Source organism: Trachemys scripta, chromosome 7 (assembly GCF_013100865.1).
Source record: "Trachemys scripta elegans isolate TJP31775 chromosome 7, CAS_Tse_1.0, whole genome shotgun sequence".
NCBI classification, from domain to species: Eukaryota; Metazoa; Chordata; order Testudines; family Emydidae; genus Trachemys; species Trachemys scripta.
In genome coordinates this window covers 83,103,532-83,125,814 of record NC_048304.1, presented here as the reverse complement: position 1 = coordinate 83,125,814, position 22,283 = coordinate 83,103,532, and the positions used below count along the sequence as shown (strand labels likewise).

General features: G+C 43.2%; 1 protein-coding gene, 1 long non-coding RNA gene and 1 other non-coding gene across 4 annotated transcripts in view; 2 read left to right on the top strand and 1 right to left on the bottom strand.

The window, feature by feature from the left end:
- HK1 (hexokinase 1) overlaps window positions 1-5,516 on the bottom strand; it is an 88,139-nt gene extending 82,623 nt beyond the window's left edge. Inside the window, exon 1 of the mRNA XM_034777320.1 lies at window positions 5,250-5,516. Coding sequence (XP_034633211.1) covers window positions 5,250-5,312 — 63 coding nt within the window. The 5' untranslated portion in view covers window positions 5,313-5,516. The remainder of the gene's footprint in view (window positions 1-5,249) is intronic.
- Window positions 5,517-15,370: 9,854 nt separating this feature from the next.
- Window positions 15,371-15,442, top strand: TRNAE-UUC. Its single transcript has one exon. It is a non-coding gene; the product is annotated as a tRNA-Glu (tRNA).
- An 825-nt stretch (window positions 15,443-16,267) lies between these two features.
- On the top strand, window positions 16,268-21,415 carry LOC117880823. Of its 2 annotated transcripts, none has more exons than XR_004646624.1 (3): window positions 16,268-16,315; window positions 19,136-19,212; window positions 20,930-21,415. It is a non-coding gene; the product is annotated as an uncharacterized LOC117880823 (long non-coding RNA). The 2 variants fall into 2 exon arrangements; XR_004646625.1 differs by having other exon boundaries at window positions 16,276-16,315; window positions 19,120-19,212.
- The last annotated feature ends 868 nt before the right edge of the window (window positions 21,416-22,283 follow it).

Here is a 22,283-nt window from a genome sequence, read left to right as displayed (position 1 = left end):
CACTTCACTGGGTTGGGGTAGTGGGTGAGGGCTCCAGCCGGGCAGCGCTTACTTCAGGCAGCTCCCGGTCGGCAGCGCAGCAGCGCTAAGGCAGGCTTCCTGCCTGCCCTTGCTCCGCGCTGCTCCCAAAAGTGGCCAGCATGTCCGGCCCCTAGGCAGAGACACGGGCAGGCGGCTCTGCACAGTGCGCGCTGCCCACACCCACTGGCGCCGCTCCCGCAGCTCCCACTGGCCACGGTTCCTGGCCAATGGGAGCTTCAGAGCCAGCGCTCGGGGCGGGGCCAGCGCGCGGAGCCTCCCTGGCCCCTGTGCCTGGGGGCTTCAGGGACATGTCGTCGCTTCCGGGAGCTGTGCACAGCCAGGGCAGGCAGGGAGCCTGCATTAGCCAGGCTGTGCTACCAACTGGACTTTTAACAGCCTGGTCAGTGGTGCTGACCGGAACCGCCAGGGTCCCTTTTTGACCGGGCATTCCAGTCGAAAACTGGACGTCTGGCAACCCTAATTGGACTGCCTGCTGTTGGTGAAAGAGAGATGCTTTTGAGTGACACTCTCTCTACACTTTCATCAACAGAATGTGGTCCAATAAAATATATTACTCCACCCCCCTGCTCTCACAGTACATAAGAACATAAGAACGGCTATACTGGGTCAGACCAAGGGTCCATCAAGCCCAGTACCCTGTCCTCTGACAATGGCGAATAACAGGTGCCCCAAAGGGAATGAACAGACAGGTTATCATCAAGTGATCCGTGCCCTGTCACCCAACCCCAGCTTCTGGCAAACAGAGGCTAGGGACACCATTCCTGCCCATCCTGGCTAATAGCCATTCATGGACCTATCGTCCATGAATCTATCTAGCTCCCTTTTGAACCCTGTTATTGTATTGGCCTTCACAACAACTTCTGGCAAGGAGTTCCAGAGGCTGCGTTGTGTGAAAAAATACTTTCTTGTGTTTGTTTTAAGCCTATTAATTTCATTTGGTGGCCCCTTGTTCTTGTATTATGAGCAAGAGTAAATAATACTTCCTTATTTACCTTCTCTCTACCACTCATGATTTTATAGACCTCTATCATATCCCCCCTTAGTCACCTCTTTTCCAAGCTGGAAAGTCCCAGTCTTATTAATCTCTCCTCATACAGAAACTGTTCTATACCCCTAATCATTTTTGTTGACCTTTTCTGAACCTTTTATGCTTAATTCTTTGCAGGATCAGGTTTTAATCAGCATATGTGCACAGAGACAAACTTGCCATACGTATCCTAAAATTTTGCCCTAGAACTGCCACCAGAGCTGCTACCAGCAAAAGGCTCGCCAATACCAATTATAAGGAAAAAGTGAGTTTTCAAATTCATTTCACAGTTTATCCCACATGGAACAAAACTATATGCATCTTATATACCTATTAATGCTCCTGTATACTTTTAGCTTGGTTTACATATTGCACTTGCATGAGATCATATATTGACACATGATTTTATATGGAAGTGGCTCCTTTTTCATATATTACAGCCCCACAAATTTTGTTCACTTATAACATACTATTTCTGCCAATGAAACACACACTATCTTCTTTCCACATCATGGTGATTCCTGCCTTTAAAATTTTCCAGACACTGTACTAACCAAAATTAGTGGATATCTCCTTCAAGAGCCTGTCTTAAACAAAGAAAAACAAATTTTATATCTATATTCAAGTTAAGCTGGAGGCAGTATTCTTAACTCATTATACCTAGGTACTCCACATGTCTCAGAACCATATCATCTCCATACTATATCTAGCCACAATGAATCGCACTATGCGAAGGTAACTGCTATAGTACAGATCCTTAAAGTTACTGTCTCTGAGGAAACTGGTTAACTACCAGGTGAATGACACTAGAGTACAGCCTGTATTACATGACCACAAAGATTCTGTGGAGGAGGGAAAATTTCTAGTCACTGGGATACAGAGCACCGTGGGACTCAGGCTGAACAAGTTCCAGCTTACCTTGTCTCTTCTTTGCTGATAATCCTTCCTTATCCCCCATGCCCTATGGTGGCATTCTCAGTGTGACTCACCACCTGCACTATCAGCTGTCACCTAAACCTCAGGCCAAGAACCAGTGCAAGGGGGACTAAGATTAACAGTTCAGGCCTGCATTCAGGGTTAGAACTATATGGATGTGGAGCAGTATGAAGTTATAGGGGAGGCAAGTAATAGAGTGGTGGTCAGTGAGGGGTGGAAACAAATCAGTCTGTAGTGGAATAAAAGAGACCTCCCCCTTTTGAGGAGGAGGAAGCACAGCTAGGAGGGAGCTAAAATGAGAACTGAAGACAAGTATTCTTCTGTGCAATATACTGAGGATAAGTACATTTGTACCACTATCATGGGTCAACATGAGTCACCTTCCAGTATATTGAGGGTCAGAACAGGACTAGAATTCTGATCCAACCAGCCCCCTCATAAACCTTCCAACACTGATTTTTTATTAATTTATCATTTTTTTTAAAAGGAGGCCAGGAGAAAGGGGGGGTTGTTCTTAGCTTCAATATCAATAGATTCTGATTAGGGTGCACATATAGAAATATTTTACTTATATGCTTAGATTTGTGTGCAATCTAAATGGGATTTTAATTTATACAATAGCTATCTATATTTCTAAAATACCCCATCACAAAGGTTTCTAGTACAGTCAAATAAAATTATGTTTCTCACTGTAACAAAATTTACAAACACACTGTCTATATTTTTATAACAATATCTGTGAGACAACACCATAGAACTTCCCCTTTTTCAGATGCAGTAAATGTAAAGTTTGTGACATCTTGTGTATGAACCACCTCCGCTGTGATTGTGATTCTTTGTTTATTTTGGATTGTTAAATATAACAACAATAAAACAGATTATGCTTTACATTGGTTTATAAATCTGGAGCAGTAAGTGGCGTGTAAAACTGTTTCAAGAAAACAAATATACATGTTGCACAGATTCAGATAATAGAAAAATTCAGTGAGAAGGCAGTTGTAGGATCTTCCTCCAGACTAAACAGTTATTCCTAATCCTCTACCTCCTACAGGGATTTTTGATAGGGAAAATCCAATGGAATAAACAAGAGGCCTAAAGCTGCAAGAAGCAACTTTTAAAAATAAAGCACATTCTTAGGCCCCATCTAACTGGGTTTTCTGTTCAAGTTTGGAGTTTTTGTTGGTGGTTTTTTTATTTTATTTTATTGTGGGGAGAGGGGAAATAGCTTTTTGAGGGTTTTGTTTTTTGCTCACTAGTGTAGTTACCAGTGCCCTCATGTAACTACACAGGAGAAAACCCCAGCATGGATGTGATACACCAGTGTAAGATGTGGTATGCACCAACGTGACTCATCTTTGCTAGTTGCACAAATGCAGTGCATCTATGCTGAACATTTACACCAACACCAATGTAGCAACATCAATCTAGTCACACACAGGTGCAAATTTCCCTAGACTAGGCAGACAAGCTCAGATATTACTACAAAAATGCACATTTGTAACATTAACAGAAAAGGACACGGTCACATTATTCAGGGTTTTACAAAAATTTTACATGCACCTTTAATAATATTCCTCTCTCCTTCTCCCCATTTCTCCCCTCAAATCCACATAATATGGACAAATGTGGCACAGAAAGGGTCAGCAGAATCTTCCAGGTTATGGCACCTGTTTGTGAAAAGCCACTGAGCTTCTTCAGAAAGTCAAACTTTTTTTTTTGGCCTAGTACCAAAATCTCCAGCATTGCTAGCTATTCAACCAAACTACTGTGCTTTTCCTTTTCATGTTAAGCCACCACACCCAAGCAACTAGTAGTACTCAGAAATAAGGTAATACTGTTTTACAATCTATTTACACAGAACTCCACACCCATTTTGTACTATGCTGTTAAACAGCAACACCATGCAACTAACTGGCACACAACAATATTCCCCCTTAACTGCTTAGAAATCAAGCTTTTTAGCACAACGTCCAGCCTCTGTAAATTCACTATAAAAAAATTACTGTTGCCCCATACATTCATAAGTCACAACAACATAAAATCCAAAATTGTTTGTGACTTGAATTTGTTTTTAACTCACATTCTTGTAATACATGTCTGTGCAAGCACTAATAAAAAAGGAGTGATCGCCTCTATATATGCTGTTGTTTACAAAGAGCAAGAAATAAAAAGAAACATATTGAAGTGATGTACGTGGAAGTGATTTCCTGACGTGGAAATGACTTCTTGATAATTAGAGCTCTTTTTGTTTTTAAATTCTGCTGCAGTAACACACTGACAACAAAACTACATCAAATGTAGTTAAAATACCTTACAGTCATTACAAATTTTGCAGCATAAGGAAATTTTTATATTTTTTCTTTAATATTTCTGCAAAGTCTGTGTTTATAGCCTACACCCACAGTGGCGCTACACCTAGTATAATGAAATGTTGGGCCTCCTCCCGTAAGAGGCCTAAGGACATTATTCTGATGATACTAAAAACAGAATATTTCATCTCTATATAGAGGCCCATCTCAATAAGGGACCACCTACGAGTCATGAGGACACAGCATAACTGTGTAAAATAACCTTAGGGGAAACTAGTGTGACCCCTATTTGGCACTTTAATAAGAATATAAATAAATTGCTTCAAATTTGTGAATAAATTATCAGACTACATTTTAAATGTTACATTCAACTCAGTTCTTTCACTCAATTGCTAGCTAAAAAGATTACTTTAATTAACAGCAAGAAATAAGCAGATTTTTTGGGTAGGACTCTACTTTAAAAATAAATAAATTACAGTTAAGGTAACTTAATTTTTAAATAATAATTGGCTTGGGCCTTGGATTCCCCGGGTAATAAAACATATTTGCCGTTCATTCAGTTACATATTAGGAGACTGACAAACTGTATTAGTGTATTTTAGACTATTCTACAAAGGCCCTGGAGGGACTCTCAGTGGAGAAATGACATCTACATCCTTCTTTCAAGGACACTGCAGCATATTACTCAGCTTTTCAGGGGTTATACCCTTCAAATATTACAAACTCAAGGCTCCACTGCTTTTCTAAAACACCCCACATGCACCAGACAAGATAATTCATTTTATTAGAGCAAATATTTCCGATTTTGCTAGGTTCAGCTTTTCTACCAAATATTTTCATCAACTGGAAGCACATGTCAGACACTGACAACACAAAGACATCTTTATGAAACATAAATTGGCCATTGGGGTGCAAATATTCGGTTTCTGACTTACCTTTTTGACCTGATCATCTTTCAATTCGGTGAAGAAATAGGCCAGAAGCTGGGCAGCTATCATCCTGTCTGATTAAGTAAAATAATTAAAGGGTTTTGCTGAACACCAGAGCAGTCAGGACACAAACACAACTCTCACAGGAACGATTTAAAGGCTCTGTTTTGTTTTTGTTTCTTCTTTTTTCTTCCTTGCACGAAAAGCTTCTAAACTGCAGGGAAGGCTGCTTCTTCCTCCTCTCCCCCCACCACGCAAAAAAAGATGCAGAGGCTTTTTTCCATACAGGGGATAATGACAGAGTAAAACCTGCCCACTTCCTGCGCTGGGATTGGCTGTTACAGGAGGGCTCTGCAGCATTAGGGAAGAAACAAACAGTCGCCTAGGCACCGTGATGGACAGTCTGTGTGCAGAAAAAGAAGGTGGGTTTTCCATCGCCCCCAAAATGATACATCACTGCACGTTCCCCACGTACGTTACTTATTTCAAGTGCGCTGGAAACCCCTTTGTTTGGAGGAGATGCAGCCAAAGTTACCGAGCCCGCTGCCATCACTTCCTGCAAAGGGCCCGGCCTGGAGAGCGAGAGCCCGCAGCGCCAGAGGGATTCCTGCACTTGAAGATCGAGCGGTTCCTGCTATTCCTCGCACATAAGTAACCGGGACTGAGGGAAGGGTGTATGGACACACACACACACACACACACTGTATTAGCGTTCGGGTTACAGGGATGCTTAAACCCCAGAAAGAGCCGGTTGTTCCGCATGCCCGTGGAGTGTTTACATTGTTAACGTTCTAACACGCCTGCTTCACCCAAGGCACGTTGCAAACGCAGGTACATGGGGCTCAATGGGGGGGGGGGGAGGGGAGGGGACTTGTCTTTTGCAGTTAGCGGGAAATAAAACTGCAGCCCCGCTAACGCCCCTCGCCGCCTCCTTCGCGGCTCGCACAGGCTGCGCCACTCGCTGGCACGTGACCCGCTGGCGCTGCAGCATCCCCTCCCCCTCTCTCTCGGCCTGGACGGAGGGAATCATTTGCATCACTACTAGGCCATATGCTACTTTGTATGGGCCGTGGTGATCACGTGCCCTCACTATAGGCTTAGGGCTGCTGGGTGTGTTGGGAGATGTTAAATGGGATTAGTATGATACAAGTGTAATCAAATAGCAGTAAAGTCCCTAACATGGATGTTTACCTTCCTGTGGGGTCCCTAGGCATCACACTCCAGCTCTCAATTTCAGGGCTGTCTTCCTGCAGCCATGTAAATAATTACAGAAAAGACATAAATACATAAACCATTCAAAATAAAACTATTACTGATAATATTTCACACTACAAAACCATCATCACAAAAGTGAAGTATATTAGAAACTGCATGAAAATTACTCCAAAAGAAGGATTCTTCCTAGCCAGTGAATGAATCTTGGCAGGTTTGCAACTATAGTTAGTCACACTCGATAGCTCCTGCAAGTCATTTGGCTAATTCTGAATAGTTACTAAACCACATTCCTTTGCTCCCTCATTTATCAAGGCCTTGTATTCAATTCAGAGGGCAGCTACCTTCTTATGCTGGACACATTTTACAATCAAGGAGAAGAATAATTACAGTCTTTGTCCTAACTAGCAGTGTTAAAAATCTAGCTGATACTGTGAAACATGTAACTAAAACCTCACACTGTCTGCTAGCTCCTAATGAATGCAGCCTTCTAGCCTCTAGTCAGAAATAATTTGTCAAAGATTATTTTGGGTATTTGTTCAGATAGTATTTATAAATAGCACAGAGTAGGCCAGCTAATGTAACCAACAAAAATCAGATATAAAGATGGCTTATGTCCTCAGGATATTCCCAATTAACTGGAGAACACTGCAATGCAATTTGTAGAAAATTTAAAAGATGACATTTGCATGTCTACAATAACTTTATTTTCAAAACACAGCCAACTCTAAGGTAGAGAGAAGCAAGCAACCAGCATAAGAGTTTGATGTAAGAGGGAGTTTTGGCCAAGGACAGCAGGACAAACCTCTACCATTATGGAACGTGCTGTAGGATCTGTATGGACCACAGAAAGCAGACAAAACTTGGATTTGTAATGCCTCATATGACCACCACACAGTAAAATAGCACTCTAGTGGCCAGATTATTCACCAGTATGCTCCAGTTTTGCACCAATCCAGTGACACAAACCAACCCTAAACTCAGTTTAACCAGATAGACTGGATTTATGGCTGCTTAGGCCAGTTCTTTCCTGTTAACTTTTGCTAGCACAGCTGTGTTGGTCAGAGATGTGATGAGGTGTGATGTGACCAACATAACTGTGCCAGCAAAAATGCACTTTTCCAGAATAGTTTATTTCACTCAGAAGGCTGGAAAAAGCTGCACTGCCAAATGACAGTTTGGAGCAATATGCCAGTATAGTGTACTGATACAGCTATCCCAGCAAATCTTTCCACACATACACCTGGCCAGCTGTAGACCCACTAGAATAGTGCCGAGCATCCAGAGTGCACAAGCAAGGCTTGCCCAATGTACCTAGCTCCAAGGATGTATGGCTGGGACATGAAGCTGAAGCTCTTGAGAGTCTAGGTATATCAAACTTCTTGTTCAGACCTGTGTCCCAGTCCTTCAGATGTTATCAATATTTTTACAACAGCACAGAAGAGGGTAATCTGCTTTGGGTTTTTTAATAAAATTTGCCTCGACATCAGAAGAGTAAAAGTACATGTTAAAAATGAACAGTCATAGCTATTTTTAGAAGATCTTCTTCACTTCAAAATCTTTGAAGGAGATAGCAGAGTTTCAGTCAGTTGGAGATTGTGCTAGAGGAAAAATAGCCACTAGAGTTAATTTTATACTTCACTGTGTTTTGACAGTTTGCTTTTCACCTGCACACAAGGCAACATAGTAGAGGCTGCTACCATGAAGGAGTTAATGACCAATAGTGAAAGTTGCCAAGCTGGTGGCCTAACGCCAGTGCTCTGCTCCTCATGGTGATTGATTCCTAGGGCCAACTTCTTCCCTGGATTAAAGTGGCACTATTCTAAAAATCACTGGAAGTTGTGCCCACTTACTTAAGAGCCCTTCATTACTGTCCCTTGTTCTGGCAAGGACTAGGGAAGCTGCAGAATTGGAAGCTCAACTTTGTTGGGAACAGGCTGCTTGTATTCTTCATCAATGACCAATAAACCAATTTAAGAACAGCGGAGACAGACTAAAGAGAATCTTGTAGACTAGAGTCATCAGTCAGAGACACACTGGCTGCAACACAAAGATCTGAAGATAAGGAAGCTTAAAATGAGCTGGGGGAGACTTGAGGAATATATAGCCAGGACTTCACCAAGGAAATGAACAACTGCCCTCCCATCCTGCAGGAAAGAGTGATCCTTATTCAAAAATATAATCTAAAAGGGTGATTTTCAGATGTACAAATGGAAGCTAAATATCTAATCCTCCTCCTACTCCCCTACATTGAAAGTCAATAAGAGGCATCTAACTGTCATTTATGCTTTTTAAATATCTCCCCCTAAGCTATTAGAATGGTTGCAGCAACATTTAGCAAGCATATAAAGAAAGGTCACTAAGCCTCCATTACACATGCATGCTCACAAACAAGCATTTAAATGGGTGACAACTGATACCTGATTTTGTACTGAGAGATCTTACTACATATGGAAATGAGAAGCTCACTTAAATTTATCTTTCAACAACAGCATATCTGGCCTTGTGGCTTGCTAGCAGTATGTTGCTCAGCATGAGACAAAGATTTGGGAGCAACACTGTGACTTCTGCTATGGCTGGGGGAATTGCTGGTGCATTACAGAGGCAATGTATTCTAGTCCAAGGAAAAGAGTTGAAACTGTATCCTGCTTCATCACTGTCTGCAGGTTGATTTTCCAAAGCAGTATTGCTAGTCGGGTCCTGCTCTGCTAGGCAAAGCAGAGCTGCCTTTGGTGGCCTAGATGCCACCATTGACCAGACAGGAAAGGAAATGAGAAGAAAACAAACTTATTTCCCATTGTTCACTATCTAGTGGAGGTCATTATGTAAATAACCCAAAATACTGGCCATTGATAGAACAGCAAAATGAAATAAAGGGCTATAGGAGGGGCATAATCCCAAGCTCATTTCAAATTTTGTGAGGCTTAAAATGTAAGCAATCAATGTTTACAAAGTCTTTTGAGAGCTAAAGGGACTATATAAGCTACATTAATTACTAGCTAGCTAGGTTCTTATAAGCTCCTATCACCACAGTATCTGAATAATTCATATGTTATCCATACTGAGGAGGAAAAGGTTTCAAACACAGCAAAAGTCACCAATTTACCTATTAATAGATGCTTCAGTCATAATTACTTAGATTGTGAGCTCTTTGGGGCAGAGACTATATTTTGGTCTGTGTTTGTACAGCACCTAACACAATGAGGTCCTGGTCCATGACTGGGGCTCCTAGGTGCTACAGTAATACACATAATAATTGTGATTTGAAAAACATTTTTAGAAAGAGTTATGTTGGAGAGTCGGAGCCTTTTTACATGCTGAAGGGCAAATTTACTCTCCAGTGTGCATGCACAGCTCCCACTGACTTTAAACTAGAACAGCCTCCAGTCACTGAAGCCAGAGTGGGTGCACTGAATTGACTGCTACAAGAGGCAGAAGGAGATTCCCTGCAATTAACAACATAGGGACATTCACTGAATACATTAGATGTTATTGAGAAAGCCTGTAGTTCCCTAAAGACAGCCTTGACATTGAAACACTGCCTTGACAATGTTTGCATTGAAGTCAGTTACTGCAGCCAAGTAATTAAATATTTGGCCTGCAGGTGCTGGCTTCCTTTTCAGAGCTGTTCTGGTGAAATCAGTTGTTTGCATTAACCAATATTCTCAGGCTCCTTTGCAAGGCTTATCTTCCTTTATCTTGGGCAAATCAGCCTCAATGAGTGGGATGCTATTCCCTAGATTTCTGTATTTATTTAAGCTCAGTTCTTGACATTTCCATCAAGATTTCACTGATCCTCATGTTATTCCTTTCTCTTTTGTTTGGAGGGGGTGGGGCAAGCATCCTTGATTTCCCCTAAGCATGCCTAGTCCCTGCCCAGTCTGCAGCTGTACAGTATTACTGAGCAGCCAGCAGCAATCTTGTGTTTAAGGAACAGGGGATTTGTCTTTCATTCACCAGAGCTTTCTTGTTCCTACTTGCTTACATGGACTTGTAGAGTCTCCCCAACTCTAGAGCAGTTCGTCTCCCAAAGAGTCCGCTCTAGCTCAGAATTTAGTGCCAGATAATCAGATTTCTAAATTTGCAAAAGGAAGTGATCTTTCCCATTCTGCCCACCCATTTTGTTGCTGCATATATATGTTCCAGTAGAGAGAATATAATGAGCTGCTTCACATGTGACAAAATGTTTAAGAGTGGCTAGCTGAATTAATCCTTCTCTGTTCAGATAACAAGACTGGCACATTCACTATCAGCCCATTTCCCTCCCCCTTTTTTGAGTGTGATAAGTAAGGACTCCAGGCTACCTCAACAACAATACCAGTGAGACAAGAGCTCTGTGTGGCTCAAAAGCTTGTTCTCTCACAAACAGAAGTGGTCCGATAAAAGATAGCATCGGGGGTAGCTGTGTTAGTCTGTATCCACAAAAACAACAAGGAGTCTGGTGGCACCTTAAAGACTAATAGATTTATTTGGGCATAAGCTTTCATGGGTTAAAAAAAACCCTTCTTCAGATGCATAAATAAAATAAATCAAAGATATTACCTCATCCACCTTGTGTCTCTAATACCCTGGGACCAATATAGCTACACTGCATGCAATAATAATAATAATAATAATAATAGCACTTAACAGGTTATTTTCCTCTTTAAATTATACTCAACCCCAGGTGAGATAGGTGCTGGAACAAGAGGACTGGTTTCTGGATCACCTACACAGCATTCAGCACTGTTTCTGGAACCGGGAAACCAGCATGGACTGGTGGGAGAGGATTGGTCTGCAAAGCTGGGAAGACCAGGTGAAGCAAGAGAACTTCAGAATGGGGAAGGCTACCTTTTTTGAGATCTGTGCAGAACTGACCCTGAAGCTTCAGTGACATACTACCAATGTGGTGTCCTGTACCCATGGAGAAACAGATTGCCATTGTCATCTGGAAACCTCAGAATGTTACTGGTCTGTAGCCAACCAATTCTGGGCAGGGAGATCAACTGCTGGGGCCATTCTGATGCAGGTCTGCTATGGCATTGATAAGGTGCTGTGTCTAACTGAGATATTGAGGCTGGGTAATGCTCAGGAGATTACTTATGTCTTTGCACACATGGCTTCCTAAACTCTTGTGGGGCAGTTGAAGGAACCCATGTGCCTATCATTCCCTAGCCCATGATGCTAGGATCCTTCAGAATTCAGTACTATTTAAATTAGAATCATAGAATATCAGGGTTGGAAGGGATCTCAGGAGGTCATTTAGTCCAACCCCCTGCTCAAAGCAGGACCAATCGCCAGACAGATTTTTGCCCCAGATCCCTAAATGGCCCCTCAAGAATTGAACTCACAACCCTGGGTTTAGCAGGCCAATGCTCAAACCACAGAGCTATCCCTCCCCCCTTAGTGGAGAAAGGACTGTGTGCCCAGAGTTGCAATGTGGACATTAATGGTGTGAAGGTGGGTCCAGTTATTCTGGGAGGCCCAATTTATTCCCCTGATGCCTTGGCTAATTTGAAGCCATATACAGGCTGCTTGAACAGAAGGAAGGAACATTTTAACTATTGCCTGAGTAGCTGCAGCATGGTAGTCGAGTGTGCACTTGGCCATTTGAAAAGCAAATGGCGCTGATAATGGAATAGGTTGGAAGTAACAGGGGGAAAAAATGTTCCACTGCATGTTGTGTTTTACACAATAATTATGAGAGTAAGGAGGAAAGCCTTGCCAATGGCTGAGGTGGAAAGACTTGCTCGGAGGTTTGAGAAGCCAGCAATGCATCCCACAGAGACAAAAACCAGTGGGAGAACACTTTAACCTGTCTGGTCATTCAATGACAGACCCGCGGGTGGCTATCTTACAACAGAAAAACTTCAAAAACAGACTCCAATGAGAGACTGCTGAGCTGGAATTGATATGCAAACTAGACACAATCAGCTCAGGATTGAACAAGGACTGGGAATGGCTGAGCCATTGCAAACATTGAATCTATCTCCCCTTGTAAGTATTCTCACACTTCTTATCAAACTGTCTGTACTGGGCTATCTTGATTATCACTTCAAAAGTTTTTTTTTCTCTTACTTAATTGGCCTCTCAGAGTTGGTAAGACAACTCCCACCTGTTTACACACATACAGAGAGCATATATATATCTCCTCAATATTTATTCCACTCTATATGCATCCGAAGAAGTGGGCTGTAGTCCACGAAAGCTTATGCTCTAATACATCTGTTAGTCTCTAAGGTGCCACAAGTACTCCTGTTCTTTTTGCAAACACCAGGGGGAACTCCGTCAGGGATGCCTACTGTTCATATTTTGAGTCTCCTGCATAAACCTGTCAGCCAATAGTGGGTGTGTTGGGATGCAGACATTGGGTGCACTGTGGTATTGTGTTTAAACTTCCCTGTGTGCTTTTGTAAAACCCTCTGAATTATTTCAGCTTTATTTAAAGGATTTTCTGTGTTAAGTGCAAAGACGACTCATAGTGGATGTACTGTAAATAATTTTATTATGAAAGAACAATAGAAAATAACATTTTAATGACACCAGTGGAAGAATATATCTTTGTATTTGGAAATGTATTTAATCAATTGTCTTCAGTCACCAACTATATGCAAACCTTTAATTTCTGCAACAGTGCAAACAAAACTCAGAGTACAACAGTGAGAACATTTCAAAAACAACAATTGATGGGATAGGGCATCTCTAAAGTTAACAGTGAGTACACACCTTGCCTCTGGCACTTCTCGTCTGCATGCGTTCTGGGGTTGAGTGCTGTGGCTCAAAAGAGTTGGACTCCCAGGTGCTGGTGTTGTCGGTGCCCAGAGGTTGGATCTGAGAGGTGAATGGGAGCCTCTGAGAGCACTGTTGTAGGGGTACAGAGGTTACAAGTGCTGCTGGTCCCAGTAGCTAGCATTGTCTGGAGGCTGAAGAGCATGACAGGGTCCCAAATTACAGGTCTGCAGAGCCACTGGCCTAGCAGCAGCATATTTGCAGGAGAGTGTTTTGCAGGAGGGTATTTTGGCTTATGAGTTACCTCTGCATCTCTCTGCCTTTTTCCATGTTCTCTTTTGCCATAGTGATGCTGTCCTTAGCCACAGACACGCTTTCCCTGGTCACTGCAACTCCATCTTTGGCCACTGCCAGGATCTCCTGGGGGAGGTGCATTTCTTTCTCCTGGGTCTTCATATACAGCCTTCAAACTCTGAGCCAGCCTGGTTTGCTTCTGACTCTGCCATGAGTTCTGCCAACACTTCATCCAGAGTCTTCCTTTTTCTCTCCTTCAGGTTGGCCAGTCTATCAGCAATAGATAGAGGTTCTGTCGTTGACGGCTTGGCTGTTACAGGTGCTGTGGCTATGGCAGTAGGGGGGGAAATAGTTTATGGTTCATATCCCAAACAAGTCATGATAGCTTTTTTTGGTATGTATATGTGACTTTACCTTTGAGACTCTTCCCATTCTTTGGGGGAACCCAGAGATAAGTGGTCTATGTGTACAGAGGGTGCTGGGTGCATTGGGATTTCAGTCTATTGTACCTGTTTTCCTGCTGTTAGGGGTGGGGTGATCGGACCTATGTTCCAAGTTTGGTTTTGCAGCTTTGTTTATGCACAGGAGGTGCTACTATGGCCTCAGAGGCGTAAAGGAGGGAGATTATGGGGAGCAAGCTGGACAGTAATCCCCTCTACATCTCCTTTAAGATGTTCTGACACTCGATCTTACGCTGAGGCATGTAACTAGGAGACAGAAGATGGTCTTATTTAAAAGGCAAAAGGCAGACCACCAAGATATGCTGTGAAGTTATTCACCAGGATTGTCCCCCAAAAGTGCTGCAGGAGTGGGAGTGGCTTGCAAGCTATACTGGGGACATGGCGGGGAGGGGCTATTCCCTATAACGTGCAAAACAAAACCAAGCTGTTTCTCAGTGTTAAAAGTTTTGCTATATCTCCCCTGCAGACACAGAGAAAGTGCAGAGGAAAATAGATAGGGCCCTGTAATGACTGTCAACTATAGTGTGTGTTACAGGGCATTTTGTACCCATGGGAAGCAGCATTGTCTGTGCCTTGACCAGCTGTGCAATGTGCACTGAGACCTCATGTAAACTATGAAAATTAACCACATTTCTTTCCCTGTAAGCTCTGCCTCCATAAACTGTTGAATTTTGCACAAATGAATGCTTTGTTATTGAAATCTGCCACAGGGTGGGGCAGGAGAAGGGGCCACAGATTGTGCCTGTGCCATGCTGGGGGAAGCCATTTTGAAGCAGCAAAAAGGGGGAAGGGAGGTGGAAGGTAGTTCACATCTGCCAATAATAATAATAGGTACTTACATGCCTAAGTTCACTCCATGGGATCTGATTCTTCAGTCCCCGCCTGGGTTTCTGGCTGGGATTCGGGATCAGTTGATGCAGGACAGGAATCAGAGTCTGTTGTAACAGAGCAGGACTGGGGCTGCCTCTCCACTTGGCCATCAACAGGTTCCTGAGTCCCAAAAAGATCCTGGCTCTCAGAGAGTAGCTCCTTTCCCACTGAGAAACTCACCCCAGTATAGCCAATAGCCCAGTTGTTTGGGCTCTCCTCCAGATAGGGGAAACCTGGACTCAAGTCTCTGTTCCAATTAAGGCAGAGTGGGCATCTGCAAATAGGTGAGTGCTCTAGTCCTGGGTTATTGGCTATAACTGGGGGTGGGAGGTGTGTGTGTGTGGGGGGGGTGTCTTTCTGTCTTCTTGAGGAAGAGCTGACCTGGTGTAGGTGCCTAACTCCTAGAGAGGGTTCACAGCTGTGATTACCCAAGACGATATGGGTGCCCAACTACCTTGGTGGGATAGGGCTTAGGGCAGGCCATATCCTTCTCTCCTCAGCATCTCCTACTGGCTAGCTTTGGCAGCTCCCCACTCAGCTTGCTGGCTGGCTTCTGAGAGTCTTGTTATAGCTCCCCTGCAGTCCCATGTGATCTAGTGGTTAGGATTCCTGGTTTTCACCTACGTGGCCTGGGTTCAATTCCCAGTGTGGGAATAATGCAGTGCTTTCAACAAACTAAGGATAGCTCAGTGGTTTAAGCATTGGCCAGCTAAACCCAGGGTTATGAGTTCAAGCCTTGAGAGGGCCACTTAGGGATCTGGGGCAAAATCAATAGGGGGAAGGGATCGCTCAGTGGTTTGAGCATTGGCCTGCTAAACCCAGGGTTGTGAGCTCAATCCTTGAGGGGGCCACTTAGGGATCTGGGGCAAAATCAGTACTTGGTCCTGCTAGTGAAGGCAGGGGGCTGGACTTGATGACCTTTTAAGGTCCCTTCCAGTTCTAGGAGATAGGATATCTCCATTAATTTAGTTTTCCTCATAGATTCCAAAGCCAGAAGGAACTATTGTGATCATCTAGTTTGACCTCCAATATAACTCAGGCCATAGAACTTCTCCAAAATAATTCCTAGAGTAGATCTTTTGAGAAAAACATCCAACCTTGATTTAAAAATTGTTAGTGATGGAGAATCCACCACAATCTGTAGTAAATTGTTCCAATGGTTAATGATCCTCACTGTTAAAAATTTACACTTTATTTCTTGTCTGAATTTGTGTAGCTTCAACTTCCAACCATTGGATTGTGTTACACCTTTCTCTGCTAGATTGAAGAGCCCATTATTCAATATTTGTTCCCCATGTAGATACTTATAGACTGTAATCAAATCACCCCACTTTAATGTTCTCTTTGTTAAATTAACTAGATTAAGTTCTTTGAGTCTATCACTATGAGGCATGTTTTCTAATCCTTTCATTAGTCTCGTGGATCTTCTCTGAACCCTCTCCAATTTATCAACATCCTTCTTGAATTGTGGGCACCAGAACTGGACACACTATTCCAACAGCAACCACACCAGTGCAAAATACAGAGGTAAAGTAACTTTTCTGCTCCTATTCGAGATTCCCTGTTTATACATCCCAGGATCACATTAGCTCTTTTGGCCACATCATCAAAATGTGGTCTCATATTCAGCTGATTATCCACCACAACTCCCAAGTCTTTTTCAGAGTCACTGCTTCCAAGGATAGAGGGTTAGGCACCCTATGCATTGTACAGGAACCTGAAAGTTACATGTTGCAACACTGAGCATTGTACATCTAAATCCTGGTGTGGATCTAGACCTAAAAGACCTGCAACACCTATCTCACTTCTCCAAGCCCTCGCATTCTGATTAGAAAGGGGGGGAAACAGAACTCACTCCCTGAAATAAAATTGTGTGCAACAATTACAGCTTCCATACTGTACAGCAAAGTTATGCTATATGGGTTCACAGAGGAGGGTACTAATCATTCTGGAGGGCCTGATGGTAACCTCAGGCCAATACTCAAATGTCTAACAGTTTTCGTACTGGCTGTTTTTACAAAATGTCTACCATCTTCAGATTAAGTCAAGAAAGTCAATTCATTTAAGACACTACTAAATGTCACAGATCCGATGATACATTATACGTTTTCCAGACATGAACAATTTCACTGTTTGTGCACAAGCCTCCCCTGCTGGTCAAACATAAAACAGCATCGGAGAATCATTTGCCAACTTTCTACAGAAAGAAAAAAGCTATTGCAGAGCAGCTAAATGTAGAAGAGGTAAGGGAGGAATTAAATTAACCATATTTTTTCAGTGGAGATCGCCTTAAGTAAAATATCCAACTCATGAGCAGTCCTTTCTAGAAGAATTGTGTCTACTGCAAAATATACAGGTTGTGCACAAACAGTGAGTTCACAGAATACTTTAAATCAATTGTACATTTAAAAAGAATTAGATGGGATATGTTAGGTGATTCCTGGGTCAGCATTACTGATTTAGTGACATTGGAGTAAGGTATGCAGCAAAACTGATAATTAAGTTAAAATTAAATCACAACAATCCTCACATATTTAAAATTTTCTGTTAAGCCAAAAATGAGGGCAATTGTTTGGTCACTCCCTAGTCCACATAAATAAGACATAATTTTCTAACACTGCTAATCAAACCCCTTTCTCCAGAATTTATTCAGTAGGTATATGTATATTTAAAAGGAACATGGAACCTGAAAGATTGGTCAGTAATGGCCTGGTGCAGACAGCAACAACAACAAAAATCACATACCAGATTCCCTGATGCATCCAGCTTACATGGGTCACTCTCAGGGGTCTAGTTATAGTTCCCTGACTCTCTGCTTGGTCCCATGTGCAGGTTAGAGCAGCTCCCATACCCCGAAGGGATCATCTGCCAGCTAGGGATAACCAGAGTATACCACACTCTGGCCATGCACATCCCCTACACTGTAGGCTGCAATGAGGATGGTGTAGGAACCATCTGTGTCGGCTGGGGATGATGACCTCTTCCCTGGCCCTCCCAAGCCCCCATACAAAGGGACCAAAGCGGGAGTTAGAATCTGACCCCCATATCTCACGTTAGTCAAAGATCATACCATTCCATTGACCAGAACTCCATCCATTCATGTTCACCTCTCACAAAGAGGTCAGTTTGTAAAAGTGAACAGCAACAACAGCTTTTATTAAAGCTGCATGCATGGCAATAAAATGAAAGTTTTGTCAGTCTAAATAGCATGTTGCACTCAAAAACATGCCCTTTATTGCATGGATACATGCATATACCACAGGCCCCTTTCATAACTTGGATAAATAAGTTCCATTCAGTTTATTCTGGTTATCATGGCCTTCAAAAAAATTGAAAGAAGTCTCAACCCACAACCCAGAAATCTGCCAATTCAAAAGATGATATGAAAGGAAACAACATATGTATGTATGAGTTTTTTAATGCTGAGAGGTGCTTATCTTTCAAAAATGTCAGCATGCTCATCTGATCAATGTGTACAGTTTTTTTAAAGTTCATATTACATGACATGTGAGAATAGGATTACCCCAGCCCCAAAATGTCAAACAATTTTGACTGGAATCAAAATCCTCCAGGGAACATCCCAAAACTTCATACCGTTACTGCGTACTAACGTTTGTACTGGAAATGGAGGTTACTTACCTGTAACTGATAGCTCTTCAAGATGTGTGGTCCCTATCTGTAATCCACACATGGGGACACATGCGCACCATGTGCTCAAGTCCAGAAATTCTAACAAGCAGTGTCCATTGAGCTGCACATGTACAGTAGCATTCCTTGTGCTCCCAACCGAGGGCAAACAAGGCAGTGTGGGCCAGTGACTCTCCAGTTCCTCTTCTTACTATGAATGCAACAAAATCCAAAGCCGAGGGGACAGAGAGCAGGTAGTGGAATACAGATAGGGACAATACATCTGCAAGAGCTTCCAGTTACAGGTAAGTAACCTCTAGTTCTTCAAGTGCTGGTCGCTATGTGTATTCCACACATGGGTGATTTACAAGCAGTGCTGAGGCTGGAGAGGGGTACAAGGAAGCCAGCAGCAAAGATGATTGCAGTATTGCAGTTCCCACTGCTGCATCTGTAGCAGAAGCCTGAACTAGCAAACGTGTGGATGGAGCTCCAGGTGGCCACACTGCATTTGTCTAGTATTGCAGCGTCCTGCAGGGATGCTTGTGATGTGGTTTGTGCCCTAGTGGAATGTGCCTTCAGGAGGAGGTGGGTGTTTTAACCTGTAGCTGATGCACCCAGAAACCCACATAGAGATACTCAGAGGATCTTGCTTGACCTCACAATCTTTCTACTATGGCAAGAAAAAGTGTGTGATTTTCTGATAGGTTTGGTCCTTTGCAGAACACCAGGGCAGGTCTGATGTCAAGGGAATGAAGTCTTCTCTTCAACAGAAGCATGGGGTTTCAGAAAAAGGACACGTAAGTGGATACTTTGGTTGACATGGAATTCATAAATAACCGTGGGGAGGAACTTAGGATGGAGGCAAAAGGATAAAGGGGTCTGCCATGAAGGCTTCCAAACTCACTCACCTTCCTGGCTAAAGTAATAGCAATTAAAAATGCAACTTTCATAGACAGGTGAGACATGTAGCATGTTGCCAAATGTTCAAACAGTAGTCTAGTGAGTATTGACAGGATGCAATTGAGGTCCCATTGAGGTGTAGGTTTGACCCCGGGTGGAAAGATCCTGACTAGGCCCCTCATGAATCTTGTTGTAGTTGGGTGGGTGAAAACAGAACATCATTCTAATGGAGGAAGGAAGGCACTAATTCCTCTGAGATGGACTCACAGTGAGCTAATGGAAAGGCCCAAATTTCTTTTAGAGACAGGAGATAATCTAAAATGACCAGAATATTTACAGTGCCTGGAGAAGGTTGATGATGCTGCCTCCAGGTAGAGAAACACCTCCATTTAGCTAAGTAGCAGGTCCTAATTGGCTCTTGCCTACTTTGGGTAAGGATAGAATGGACAGGTGTTGAATAGGAGCATTCTATTTTTCAATACCCATCCAAACACCAGGCCATGAGATGGAGCAAGTCTGGACTGGGGTGTCTGATTCTGCCTCATCCCTACCCCCATGCCATTATGGGGTCCAGGAAGAAGTAGATCCTGATTGGGGGAGGGCTGACATTTTCAGGAACTCTGGGAACCAAACTGGGTGCTAGAAGAATGACTCTGGTCCTGTCATGACAGATCTTTCTCAGGACCTGTGGTAGTAGGGGAATGGGAGGAAAGTAATATTTGAGATCATTTGTCCATGACATCAGGACAGTATCACCCTGGATGCCATAGCCCATAGCTCTTTTGGAGCAGTCAGGGAAATTTTCCTGTTTGGGACATACAGCGATCCCATTGAGGTGAACCCCACTGAGCAAATATTTTGCTCAGGACAGAGTTGTGAATCTCCCACTCGTGGGCTGCAAAGAAGCACCTGCTCAGGTTGGCTGCTGAAGTGTTCTGAGCACCTGGGAGGTATGCAGCTTGATTAGTGATGCTGTTTCTGATGCACCACTTCCAAAGCCTGACTGCTTCCAGGCAAAGGGGAAGAGATCTGGCTCCACCCAGTTTGTTTATGTAAATGACTGTGGTGATACTGTCTGACAACTTGCAACCCTGTCTGCAACCCTGGCAAACTGCTCTCAGTTCTAATATACTGCTGTGCAGTCTGGCCTTCCGTGTAGTCCGGGTACCTTGTTCGGAGGAACACCCCAACCCAGAAGGGAAGCATCTGTTAGGATGGTGGCATTAGGGGTGGAAGTGTTGAAGGCAAAACTCACTCTCACTTTCTCTGGGTTCAGCCACCGGATGAGGGAGACAATGACTCTGCTGGGAACAGTCACTCTAGAGTTGATGGGATCTTTGTCTGGTGAGTAGCCAGCCAGAGCCAGGCCTGTAGACATCATAGATGAAGCATGATGTATGGCATCACATAAGTGCACAAGGCCATATGGCCTAAAAACAAGAGGTACAATCTGACTGCAGTTCTTGGTCTACGAGTAATCTGTGCTATCAGACTGCTCATTAACTGAAATCTTTCTGTGGGAAGAAAAATTCTCACAGAAACAGAGTCCAGTGTCGCTCTGACGAAGTTTATCATCCGTGTGGATGATAAAATGGACTTTTTTTGTTTATGCAGAAATCCAGGGCTACTAGAAGATGGAGCAGAAACTCCGTCACCAACTTGACCTCTCAGCAGGAGCAACTTACCAGGAGCCAATCGTTCAGATATGAGACAACTATGTAACATTAACATTTCATTTGGGCTGCCACCACAGAGAAAACTTTTGTAAACACTCTGGATGCTATTGCTAGCCAAAGAGAAGAACTCTGAACTGGAATTGTTCTTGGCCCACCATAAATTGCAGGAACCTTCTGTGAGCGGGATGAATTTCTACATGAAAGTAAAAAGCAACAGAGGGTCCTGTGGCACCTTTAAGACTAACAGAAGTATTGGGAGCATAAGCTTTCGTGGGTAAGAACCTCACTTCTTCAGATGCAAACTGAAGAATGTGAAAGTATGCATCCTTCATATCGAGAGCCACAAATTATATTGGATAATCAATGCTAATGTAACCATCCTGAATTTCAACTTTCAAATAAAGATGTTTAGTTGCAGAAGGTTCAGAATATGTGTCCACCCTCTGTCTTTTTTGGGGACTAGGAAATAAGGGAAATAGAACCCTCTCCCTTAATACTGAGGAGAGACATGCTCTATCACCCCACATTGTAGGAGGGAGTCTGCCTCTTAATGAAGAATCACCTCATGAGAGTAGCCCCTGAACAGGGATTGGGAAGGGGACTTAGGAAGGGAGAGGGAGAGGAACTCAATGGAGTATGCTTGATGGATCTTTTCCAAGATCCAGCTGACTATAATGATTCAAGTGCCAATTAAGAGTGAAGAGTGGGAAACGGACCTCCGAAATAATGGGGAAAGAGGTAAGTGGCATCCGTGTTGGTAGACAGGTCTCAAGCAAGATGTCAATAGTAGCCCTTTGCAGGTGGCTGGGAATGGGTAGAGGTCATCTTTGTAAAGGGGGCCAAGAAGTGAGGCCTCTGAACCCTCTGATGTTTCCACAGAGGTTCGGCGGGACACTGGTGGTAGAACACTTGAGGAGGGGGTGACCGTGACCTATAGGCTAGTCTCTGGTGTTTTTTTCCTTGGGACCAGAATGTAAATGCCCAGGGAGTGTTGAGTCAATCTCGAGTCCTTCTATGAGTGTATGGACTCATCCGTTCTCTGACTGAAGAGATTCGACTCATCAAAGGGAAGGTCCTGCATGGTATTTCTGTACCTCCATGGGGAAATCTAAAGACTGTAGCCAAGAAACCCTCCTCTGACTATACCAGTGGCCATATGCCCTATCTCCTGCATCCACTGCAGCCTGAAGGGATGATCTTGCCATTAATTTACCATCCTCTATGAAGAACTGAAATTGGGCTCTGGCCTCGGGAGAAGCTTGTCTTCAAAGTCCGTCAGTCTGGCATAGTTG